Below are 12,189 nucleotides of genomic sequence, written 5' to 3'. Positions count from 1 at the left end.
AATATTCTTAACTAATTGCGTTACAAGATCTCTTACAAAAAAAAAAATTAAACAATTTAGATGTTAAGTTTGATTTGGACTAAAATTGATAACTTATTCACACATGTGTGTCATCAAGAGTTTTTTTTTTTTTTTTTTTACCACCATATATTCTAAAATTTACATATAACCCCACCATAACGACAATTTCTGCAATTTGGTAAAACATAAAAGGTCCCTCAACTCAACAATAACAATAATGTTAAACCAAAATAACACAACAATAATAATGAACCAAAAAAGAACTCAACAGTAATTGTTGGCAAATTAATAAATCCGATTAACAAAATAAAAATTGAAAAAAAAAAGGTGGGAGTGGCAAAGACGTAAATAAAAGAAGAAAAATGGTGTCGGGTGAAGAAGTTTGGAATGAGGCGGGATAACGTACAGCCAGGTGGAGAAACTATATATTGAGTCCCTCGCTGGACGCCAATTCCCCACCACCCACAAAACCGCTGGCCCTAAAATCCCCTCCCTCCCTCTCTCTCTCTCTCTCTCTCTCTCTCTTTCTCTCTCTCTACACTTTCTCTCTCTCGAAAGCTAAAAGAAACACCACCCCCACTACCACCACCGAAGGAGAATCGGAAAACCGTGGAAACTACGCAGAACTCGAGGTTTTGCCGATCCGGAATGACGCAATAGGCCTTCCATCTGCTCTGGATTCGTGTTTGTTTGGTTTAAGGTGAGGGCAGGAGGAGGTCCAGAAAGCTTTCTCGATTTCTTCCGGAGGGGGCCTGTTTGGTTGCCGAGAAAGTTGAGGTAAGGCGGAATGAATGGGAATGTTGTTGTTGTTGCCGCGTTGTTTCTGTTTTTTTCGTTTCGTTTGAGGGGGAGGTGTTATCTCTGCCCGTTAAAATTGAAGATCTATGTGAGAAAGTTTTGAAATTTTGATTTGTTTTTCTTTTCGTTTCTGCATTTTCTCGGCAACCAAACAGACAAGGAAGAAAATTTGTTTGCTTGAAGTAACGAAGTGGAAAAATGGTTCTCTTTTCGTATTGTAAATAATTTGTATGGCATATGAAATGTTTGTGTGATTTCTCACTGGATTTGTGTTGATGCAAAAGCTCAGATCTGCCTTGATTTTCTCTGCATATATCCCGAAAGTGTTCTTTTTGTTTTTGTTTTTTTTGTGGGCCGTAGCTGTATCAATCATTGTGCTTCTTAATTCTGTTTTTTTAGACAGATTAAGTTCTGATAAAGTTTTATAATTTCAGCTGGTTGTGCATTTTTTCTCACCAATTTTAGGCTTCTCTGATACTTTTGTTAATTTTTCGTGTTTTCGATTTTGGTTATACACAATCATTGATGATTGAAACATATGCTGAAAATTTTAATTTCTAGCTCTTATGGGGTTAGAGTAATTTTTAGTTTAGTTCCTCTATTTTTCGGTTTTGTAAGGAGAATATGTTGTTCAAATTTTGAATGTTGAGTCTTGTTTAAGTTTCTGAATTGGGTTGTCTTCTAGACTGCTTTCTCCCAAACAAATAAACGAAAAATGATAATTGCACAGTACAAATTCTTTTGGCTTTTTCGTTGGTTTCTGAGTATGGAATCAGGTGGTGTTATTGGCCTAATTAGTTAGGGAAGGAATTGTTCTCATTTTTTGTTCAAATTATGTTACCGTCGGTGTTTTGGTGTCAGTTGCTACCTGGCAATTGGCTATTATGCCCGCAGTAGTAACATGCCGGCATTTTGTGCATATTGCTGAAGATTGGTTATTTTTGTATTCCCATGTGAAACTACATTGACAAATTTGGAATTTTACTGTTACAGTGCTTGGATCGGTGACTCTTTGCTCTGATCCAATTGTCATCATGGTTGCCACTTCTGCTACTGCCTCGTTCTTTCCGGTTTCTTCTCCCAACTCAGACTCAAGCGCCAAGAACGCCAAGCTTGGGTCAGCCAATTTAGGACTCAAATCGAAGTCTGCATCTGGTGGTTTGCAGGTAAAGGCAAATGCTCAAGCCCCTTCAAAGATAAATGGAACTAGTGTTGGTTTGGCAACCGTGGAAAGTGGGAAGCATGGGGATGACATTTCATCCCCTCCGGCACGGACTTTCATTAACCAATTACCTGATTGGAGTGTGCTCCTTGCTGCTATTACCACAATCTTCTTGGCTGCAGAGAAGCAATGGACAATGCTTGATTGGAAACCCAAGCGACCTGACATGCTCATTGACCCATTTGGTCTAGGACGAATTGTTCAGGATGGTCTTGTCTTTCGCCAGAACTTCTCAATTAGATCATATGAAATAGGTGCTGATCGTACGGCTTCAATAGAGACGTTAATGAATCATTTACAGGTTTTTGACAAATTTGATTTCTATGTTATAGTTTTTGACAAATTCAAATTCAGTTTGTAGTTAAGGAGATTGAAGCACAAATTACATGTTCTGTGACTGGTTCACGTTCTTGAGCTTGAGTGCATTTTCTTCCTGACAAGCTTTGTCATTACATACTTCTCTTTTTGGGCTGCAGGAAACAGCACTTAATCATGTTAAGACTGCTGGACTTCTGGGAGATGGTTTTGGTTCAACTCCAGAGATGACTGTAAGAAACCTGATATGGGTGGTAACGAAGATGCAGGTTGTGGTAGACCGCTATCCTACTTGGTAAGTCACATTCATCTTGCTCTTCTGCTAGAAAAGTTGTTTACTCTTTATTTTGCCTGGTCACTTGTTCATTTATGTATTTGGGTTGATTGACTTTACTATTTTGGAATTTATGTTGGTTCTGCTATGCCGTTATCTATTGTATGAATTATGTATAATTTTAAGATTAGCCTTGAATAGTAGTGGGGACACTTCAAAAGTTACTATTCAATTTGGTGTTTGGAAAAAACACAAGCACACTGTTGATGCATTATTGCAGTAATTCAAAATGTTATTTGTAGATAGGCGGAGCTAATTTCTCATTAATATTCTTTTTTTTCTCTTCACTGTGTATTCAAGGTCTGAAGGCTACCTATTTTCTTTCGTCTTTCTATGTTGTAATGATTTTGGCATAAAGGTTGAATGTATTATGTATTCATATCCATTTGCATTCTGATTCTAGCGAGTTGATGTATTGTTTTAGAAGAGGAAGATACTAGAGGCAGAAGCTAACTATTCAAAATTCTCAATATAAGAATGAGTGCTAAAGTATCGACGACTTTGGGAACATAATTAACTTGCACTAATACATCATTTCTATGCCCAACTAGGTTAAAATTGACAAGTTTTATACCATCTGTTATAGCTGATGACTATATATAACTCTTATCTCTGAATGGGAGGATTTGTCACTCATTAATTTGATTGGACAATTATGCTGATAGACTCAAATTGCTTCTTTATTGCAGGGGTGACGTTGTTCAAGTTGACACTTGGGTTAGTGCCTCTGGGAAGAATGGAATGCGTCGTGATTGGATTATCCAGGATTTGAAAACTGGCCAAATTCTAACAAGAGCCTCCAGGTAATTGTTATACAGTCTAAGATATGTTTTCTATATTATAGATCCAAGGTAGCTTTTGGCAATTCAATCAGCAATATGGTGCTCTTGCACAATTAAATGGTGTTTTAAAGAGTAACTTACTGGGATTTGTATGGCCGTTGTTTTCCCTTTTGGTTTTGCAGTGTGTGGGTGATGATGAATAAAGTGACGAGGAGATTATCAAAGATGCCTGATGCAGTTCGCGGTGAAATAGAGTCCTTTTTTATGAATTCTCCTCCTGTTGTGGAGGAAGATGGCAGGAAACTGCCGAAACTTGATGACAAAACAGCGGACGTTGTTCTCTCTGGTTTGACTGTAAGTCAACCATCTTTGCACATAATTCACGCGTTTCTTTTAGCTGCTTGCTCACTACGAAAGATTTTCTATTTATGTTTCCTTTTCCCCCTCAATTTGCAGCCTAGATGGAGTGATTTAGATGTCAACCAGCACGTTAATAACGTGAAGTACATTGGCTGGATCCTTGAGGTAGACTTTTTTCAATGGAATTTTTTTCTTTCCATTAGTTGAAGTTGTACTAGTAGGTTTGCTGATTTTAAGTTGAACCTACATACCAAGCTGAAAAGTAATTAGCGGCTATGTTACATCGAGATTTTGGATGGATATTGGATAATGATCGTTCCTTATTTACATCTTATACTATTGCACACCTCTTTAACTGAAAGATGATTCTGGTTGATGCAGGGTGCTCCCTTGCCAATCCTGGAGAGTCATGAGCTCTCTTCTTTGACTCTGGAGTATAGGAGGGAGTGCGGGAGGGACAGTGTGCTTCAGTCTCTGACTGCAGTCTCAGGTGCTGATATCGGCAACCTGGGAAGTAATGGCACGGTGGAGTGCCAGCACATGCTTCGACTTGAGGATGGGGCTGAGATTGTGAGGGGAAGGACTGAGTGGAGGCCCAAATATGCCAACAATCTTGGGATTGTGGGTCATCTTCCAGCAGAAAGCGCATAGCAAAACATTGGGTTCGTTATGGCTGGGACAGAACCCGTCCCCTCGGCTTGTGCCCATTGCTTGTGTACAAACCTTCTCATGTTTCTCGGATTGAAATATGTTTCTTCACCCTATATATATATTCCCATCTGTCATCTTTGGAAAAAGGATAAAATGTAGTCCCTTTGTAATTAGCCCTTGTGTACTCTTCTTCTTCTTCTTCTCTCCCTCTCTCTTGCTCTGGTTCGCGCTCTCCCCGTCTCTCTCCCCGCCCTAGTAGTCTGCGTCGTTACTCCACCCGGCCATGGTGGTTTTGTGCCTGTAATTTTATTGGTTTGTGCCACTGGGAACCTTTGGTGTTTTATCCTGACGCCAGATTAATCGTCTTGGTAAACTGGGCAAAAGACAAGACTATTTTTGTCATTTTCTCTAGTTAGATATGGCTTAATTTTTTCATTAGTTCACATTTGGATCGTTTTGTAGGAAGATTGGTGTCTTTGTGAATAATGACCTCCTCTTGTATTGCACTCTCTACATCGCATTTTTTATTTTTTTATTTCTCAATTAAAATCGCCATTTTTCTTCCGGAAAATGATTTCCGAACACCCATTTTGCTCGTGTACATTTCTGTTTGCCTCTATTTTTATTTGATTTATGCAATTCAAAGACTAGAAGAGACACAATTGTCCAGTCTAAACTTTTAGCGCACCACTTACATAAAGGATATTTCAATGTTGTCTTGGTCGACTGGACTTTGTCCTGATACTGTTCTAGCTAGGCTTTGCTAATATTTTTATTGAAATTTTTGAGCTGGAAAATAAAGAGTTTTTATCACAAATCATTAATGTTTTATCAACTTGTCAATTTGGTCTTTTATGTTCTAAACTCATCAATTTCGTCATTGTTGTTTTAGTTCATTAAAAATTGTTAACGAGCTGATGTGACGTAAAAACGGGATCTAGGAAGCCAATCACATTGTGCCATGTGAATTGTTAGACCAAATTGTTGAGTATAGAATATAAAGGATTATTTGAAGAAAATCAATGAATTGGTATAAAAGATTATTTGTGGTAAAACTCAAATAATGTTGTAAATATGGATGCCCCACATGCGATGGAGAAGCTTTTACCTACTATTTGCTACAACCGTCTTTGCTTTGTGATTGTCATATCCGTAAGATTATGGTTTTTTTTTTTTTTTTTTTGGAAAACTAAGATTTTGGTTGTTTGTCTCTGTGACTTTTGCCTATATAAAAGAGTTATATTGTGACTCCGAAATACCATAAACAACACATTTTTCTTACAAAACAACAAAAGATCAAATCATATTGCAGAAATAAATTCTACAAGTGTCTCTCGCTTCTTTCCTTCTATATTTATTTCCCTTATCTAACACAAGTAAAGAGAATGTGACAGAGTGATACACTAATCATGTTCTACTTCGATCTCTAACAAAAGTTGTCTCTCTTTTACCTATTTATAACAAATGAATAAATTTAAAAGTACCCCACTTTTTTGGCTACAGGTGAAGGTTATTGATTTGGGTATTCTACCTGAAGTTGTCTGTGCCTGTTGGTGTTTGATTTAAGCCCATATTATTGTGAAGAAAATAAAACTATTAAAAGCCCAAATTAAAATGCTACAATTAAAACTAGAGGAAAAAATATATATATTTAATGGCTTTGTTTTGTTCTTAATACAACTCATATGCATGCACAATTGCACATGTACAGGTTGAAAGCTCAAAACTCTGCATGAGACCTCACATGATTAGGCATCATTCTCCAATTGCTTAATTGAAATTGGATGGCGCAAAACCAAATACATTGGTTATTAATTATACCATCGCATGCCAACTAATTTAAACTTTGAATCATTCTATGAAATTCTACATAACTACGACTACACTCGTGGATCCACTGTAAACTTTTATGTATGCAATTGCTCTCACTTCCCGCTATTCAGTTGATGGTATCTTAGAGTAAGTTTGGCAATTTCTTGCACAACTCGTTAACCCGACACGAAACAATACGAAAATAATAGGTTTCAGGTCAACCTGTTAACGAATCGGATCGTTATCGAATCATCCGTTAAGAACCTAATGATATATCGTTAGCCAAATCTAGAGATTAGGCTTGACAATTTCTTGCATGATTTGCTACCCGAATACTAAATGACCCGTTATGGGTTGTTATCAGGTTATTTCTTGTTAAGAACTCGTTACCAATTCGTTTTCGGGTCACCTATTAAGACCAGTTAAGGTAACTAGTTTGACACCACACGACTCGTTTAGATAACGAGTATGACACAAAACAACACGAACACGACAAATACAACCCTTTTGTCAAGCCTTTGAGTATGACTCAAAAGGTTTAACTAAATGCCCCTAAGAGGCTAAGGCAGGGTAATGAGTCAAGAGTAACTAGTAAACGTAGCGTGTGAACTTCATCTTGATCTCAAGTTGATCTCAAGAAGAAGAAAAAATTCTGAATCCATAACTATGAATTAGATGACTGATGTCTAATCCTAGGAATCTCGCCAATGTTTGATACTAGTGAGATTTCAGCGGTGAACACTGAATAAGGGTTTAAGTAAATGTTTAATTAAATATTAACTGGAATAAGAAAAAGAAAGAAGATTAACAACTAATCTAAAGTTAAAGCTACTGGTCGTGTAAAGCTGCGCGCTGGTTTAGCAATATGGAGGTAGATTGTCTGCCCTCTTCTTTGGGTGCCCTTCTTATCTTTTCTTATTTGTACGGTAACGGTTAAGCCACGTCAATATTTTATATTTTTATTATTTTTTGTCTTATTATCTCTATAAAAAATTAATATAAAATGTTGACGTAGTTTAACCGTGATCGCACAAAATATGAGAGGATCGGAAGGGCACCCAAAGAGGAGGACAGACAATCTGCCTCCTTAGCAATATAGGCATCTTCATTTTCATTTTCAGTGGCTGCCACTTGTTGGATTTCAATTCAACGAATTGGAAGGCAACACGATTTCGACATTCCAACACTTGTCACATGCTTGTCGACTTATTTCATCCTTAATTTGGGAACTGTAGTCAACGGATTTGGATCATCTCCTGAGCCAATGGAGATGATCCTCCTGACCAACTGTAATTATTATAACTTTAAAAGGATTTCTCTGTTTGTAGTTATTGGATAAAAATCCAACAGTCCACAATGGTTGGTTAGGAGGATCCTCTCCATTGGCTTAGGAGAGGATCCAAATTCGTAGTCAACGAGTCACCCCCCCCCCACCCCCCACCCCGCACTTTGTATAGTTTTATTTACATTTTTTGAAACTTACCATATTATTTACATTAAGGGGTTGAAGCGTGAATCAAGTTTTACAATGGCTAGTTATAATAAATTGGTTCAAATTTGTTTTGACAAAAATTGAGCTTAAAATCTCTCACTTATACATAAAAATAATACATTCAGAACGTAGTACTAAGTAACGTCCTGTTTTATTTTACATTTTGAGAGGTGAGTTTAGTAATCCAAGTTGGTTGAAGGATTAATATATTATTAATAATAAAACAGCTTAAGTAATTATTTTTGTTGTCAATAAATGTCTCGACTTCAAAACCACCTTTTTTTCATGAAATACTCACATATTGTATGGGTTTTGTGATTAAAGAGAAGGAAACGAAGGAGATGATGTGAAAACGGCTATATACTTTTTTGTGTTTTTAGAAAATATTTTTGTTGTCCTTGAACAAAAAGTATATTATAAGTCTTTCAAATTTTAAAGGAGGCAAAGATGTGGATTTAGACCCGTTGGCGTGGACAATGTAATCGGCTTCTTTGCAGTCAAAGTTATTCCTCTCCAAGTTTTGAAAGACCGAGTTAGATCATTCGTTAGATTCAATCCATGGTGATAAATTAAGATTACACTTATGCATCCTTAAAGTTTGATAACTTATGTTCACAAAAAAAAAAAAAAGTTTGATAACCATATGTCACACAATCATTATATATTAGAAACTTAACTAAGACAAGCTTCTGACATGGCAGATAACGTGATCTACCACATTAATTGTCGTATTAAGTGATTCATAAATGTGATATATAAATAGATGTATATCTATCCTTATTTTGCTCAATAATTAATTTTGCTCAAGTATTGCGTATGTTTGGCAAGATCCCAATAAGAGTTGAAAACTCGAATTCATATGATGTTATCAATTACACAAACTTTTCGTCTAGTTACATCTTTCTCCCTGATGTTTGAGCTTTTTTCTCCCTAATGTTTGAGGCTTCAAATTTCACATTTCAAATATCCTCTTCCTAGAGAAATACTATGATTCTCTAAATCAAATATTTAAGCGATATAATATCTACCAAAAAAATACAAAAAGAGGATTAGGATATACGCTAATTGGATTATCCTAATGGAATTATATATGTATGCACAACAATTAGCACGAATAATTTTTCATAAACCAAAACAAAATATTGTTACGTAACATTACTGTTTCACTTAAATTATATCACGCGTATTTATAACATATTCAATAAGGGATGTGTTATCCACACACCCATTTTTACTTCTCACACACCCCTTGTTAATTTATGTCCGTTGATCTTCTTTATTTCATCCGATCCGACGGCCGAAAATTAAAAATGTTTGTAAAAAGTAAAAAGAAATGTGTGATATCACATCCTTTCAATAATTCCCTATGTAACTTTTGCTTATAATGCCTACAGAATTTCCTCCAATTTGTACAATTGAAGATGTGGAATTTCTAAAGCATTATGGTAATTTTGGTAATAATGTATGGAAGTCGATTCAGAGGGAGTGACAGAAACTGAATCGGATTGGATGAACCGACAGCCGGCACAAACTTCTATGCTGCTACTGTCAAGCCATGCATGAACCTGACCCCACGTGGACTCTCCTCATTCGCCCCCCCCTCGTGCCATTGAAATAATCAAACAAGGATCCTTGCCGATCCCTTTTCTAAGAATCCTGCAATCTTATTCGTTCATTATACATCGTACGATTATAAATTATTTAAAATTTAAAATTTAAAATTCAAATATAAATAATACCTAACAAAAATCGATCGCACAATATACGATGAACGGATATAATTGCGAAATCGCTAGGATCCATAGGAAAGAGATCCGGCGAGATCCTCCTTCGAAATTTTCTACCTCCACTCTTCCTGTTCTCTATGTATGTAACAACAAAGCAAACAACCTGCATAAGTTCACACAGTACTAGCCGGCCGACCGGAAAGCTGATGTCAGCAAATGAAAGCATGGAGTTTAAGGACACTGAGCTCACCTTAGGGTTACCTGGTACGACGTCATTATGATCATCATCGTGTCTTTGGAGTGGCAGCTCGATGAAACGTGGGTTCATGGAGACCGTTGATCAGATTTGCCTACAGAAAAGCTCTACCTGTAGCGGTCCACGTGGCAGTTCATTATCAAGTAGTAGTTCTACAACTACTCCCGCCGTCATCAAAGCCCCAGCTGCAAAGCAAAGATTGGAGAGGACCCATGTCCTTGTTTTAACTTGTCTATGTTGTTTCGTACATGCATAGTTCCGATGTGTGATATCAAATCGTTCAGTTTTAAAATTGTAATCCAAGAATTATATATCCATGTCAAAAGTTGACTAAATCATCATACTTGTTTAGCTTGTCGACATTTTCCTTTCAGCTTTATCTAACGAACTGTGTATTTGGGGTTTTGATATTCAGAGCAAGAATAATTGGGTGGCCGCCGGTAAGATCGATGAGACAGAAGGCGTTGGTGGTGGTGGAGAGCAGCAGAAAGAATGTAAAAGTGAGTGCAGATGGAGCTCCTTATCTGCGTAAACTAGACTTGGAGGAGTACAAAAGTTATCAGGAGCTATTGACAGCCTTAGACCAAATGTTCACTTCTTAACCATATGCCGTGAGTATTATAAAGTTAATTAAGCTAAAATCTAGCTAGCGCTAGTTAATTAACTAGTTGTTATACCAATATAAATTTGTGATACAAGCTCTAATTAATAAATACAAGGTTAGTAATTAATCTGGATAATGTTTTAATTAGGTAAGTATATTGAGGATAGCAATGAGGTTATGAAACCTGCATTGAAAGGAATGGATCAATATGTGCTGACATATGAAGACAAGTATGGAGACTGGATGTTAGTTGGAGACGTCCCTTGGAAGTAAGTTACCAGTACCTACGGGCTCGTATGGAAGTATTTTTAAAAGGACTGGAAGTGCTACATATGCATGTTTGTCACAAATCTGCCAAAACATTTCATATAACTAAAATTAGTTAGTGTTTAAGTATATATGTAGCAAGCCAAGAGTACCATGTGCATGTTAATCCTCATGGTTATATATAGTTGAGTTGGCAAAGTGTTACATAGTAGCGACCCAAATTCAAATCCCCACCAGCCTTCTAAATGGCCAAATCTTTAGCGTTAGTGGAGTTTGGTTAGTGGAACGATCATATAATAAACTGTAATTTTAAATATTATATGATTGATTTTTCATCAACTATAAGAGTCTTGATTAATGTTGTTGCATAAAATAATATAGAGCCATTTCGTGTGACTAGGGTTCGGTCTATTTCTTGTTCATCGTACTTCTATTTTCTTTTCCAGATTTAAGTTTGGTTATGCAATTTGCTTTCATGTGATTTGTCAAACCCTAAACCTATGTATAACCATACGTTTTCTTCTTTGTTTTTTTGTTCCAATTAATTGCAGGATGTTTATAGAATCATGCAAGCGTATTCGGTTGATGAAAAGTTCAGATGCCGTTGGGATAGGTACACCGTACATGGCGTCCTGCACGGTTAAAGTAGAAATAGATAATCCCTTTTAATTTCATTTTATTTATTTCTTCTTTTAAAAGGTAGTCATATAATAATTTGATGTAATCATTTTGCAGCTCCAAGGACTCAGATTCCTTCCTGAGTCATCATGTGCATATATAGATGGAATTCATATCCTGTAGTTCAGAGCAGACAAATTGCGTAATTCAAACTATTCAAAAGAGGGAGAAGAAATTTTGAAGATCATACCCTTGATTTTTATGTGGCAGACTGATAAGATAGACTAATAAAAACCGTAAAATTTAAAATAAATGATCCAAAGTACTCAATTTGTTAGCTTCGAACTGTGAAATACAGAGAAAATCTCAATTCAGGTGTCCCTATTTTCCTTGTTAAAGCCATTTCAGTCAGAAAAATAAGAGAGAGGTTAACCTGACTGTACCTTTTCCCCCCCTCTTTTTAGGTGTGTTATTCAGTGAAACTTTGATGGTAATTACAGCTGCACCAGTAAAAGTACTCTGCCCTACTACTTTTACTGCAAATTGATCATTTGGTTAGTAATAATAGCTTCCTTAGTTTATGCCAGAAATGCGCACCAGCTTTTGTTTTTTGGACAATATCATCTTGTCCTTAATAAGTACTTGTACCGAGCCAAAGTCATGTGCATTTTGCTGTTAAATTCTCCCAATTCAATACCTTCATGTAAACTATCTAACCTTTCCGAACTTGGATACAAGAAAACGGACACCGTTCTTACTATTAAGTGTAACTCTCACAATATAAACATTATAATAAAGAAAAATGAGTCATCACACGTAAAGAGCAAAAATATTTTTACGTTCTTAGAATGCAAAGCCATGTTCTACCCAACAGGGAGCCAATTAATTATAGTATCTAGAGTTAACGGAATATTTGGTGCAAAATCAAGT

At 36.4% G+C, this 12,189-nt stretch overlaps 2 protein-coding genes across 2 annotated transcripts; both read left to right on the top strand.

Annotated features, from left to right (window-relative positions):
* Positions 1-403: 403 nt before the first annotated feature.
* On the top strand, positions 404-4,989 carry LOC103448739 (palmitoyl-acyl carrier protein thioesterase, chloroplastic-like). Its single transcript, XM_008388010.4, has 7 exons — positions 404-798; positions 1,813-2,342; positions 2,518-2,651; positions 3,380-3,493; positions 3,655-3,826; positions 3,929-3,997; positions 4,214-4,989. The coding sequence occupies exons 2-7, from the start codon at positions 1,854-1,856 to the stop codon at positions 4,481-4,483; spliced, it is 1,248 nt and encodes a 415-aa protein (XP_008386232.2). The 5' UTR covers positions 404-798; positions 1,813-1,853; the 3' UTR covers positions 4,484-4,989.
* A 4,836-nt stretch (positions 4,990-9,825) lies between these two features.
* LOC114822602 (auxin-responsive protein IAA1-like) lies at positions 9,826-11,442 on the top strand. The gene is made up of 5 exons (XM_070808939.1): positions 9,826-9,984; positions 10,145-10,367; positions 10,523-10,643; positions 11,193-11,280; positions 11,377-11,442. Exons 1-5 carry the CDS (start codon positions 9,826-9,828, stop codon positions 11,440-11,442), a joined length of 657 nt encoding a protein of 218 aa, XP_070665040.1.
* The last annotated feature ends 747 nt before the right edge of the window (positions 11,443-12,189 follow it).

The sequence above is a fragment of the Malus domestica genome, chromosome 02, assembly GCF_042453785.1.
Source record: "Malus domestica chromosome 02, GDT2T_hap1".
NCBI lineage: Eukaryota > Viridiplantae > Streptophyta > Magnoliopsida > Rosales > Rosaceae > Malus > Malus domestica.
This window is presented reverse-complemented; position numbering and strand designations above follow the sequence as displayed.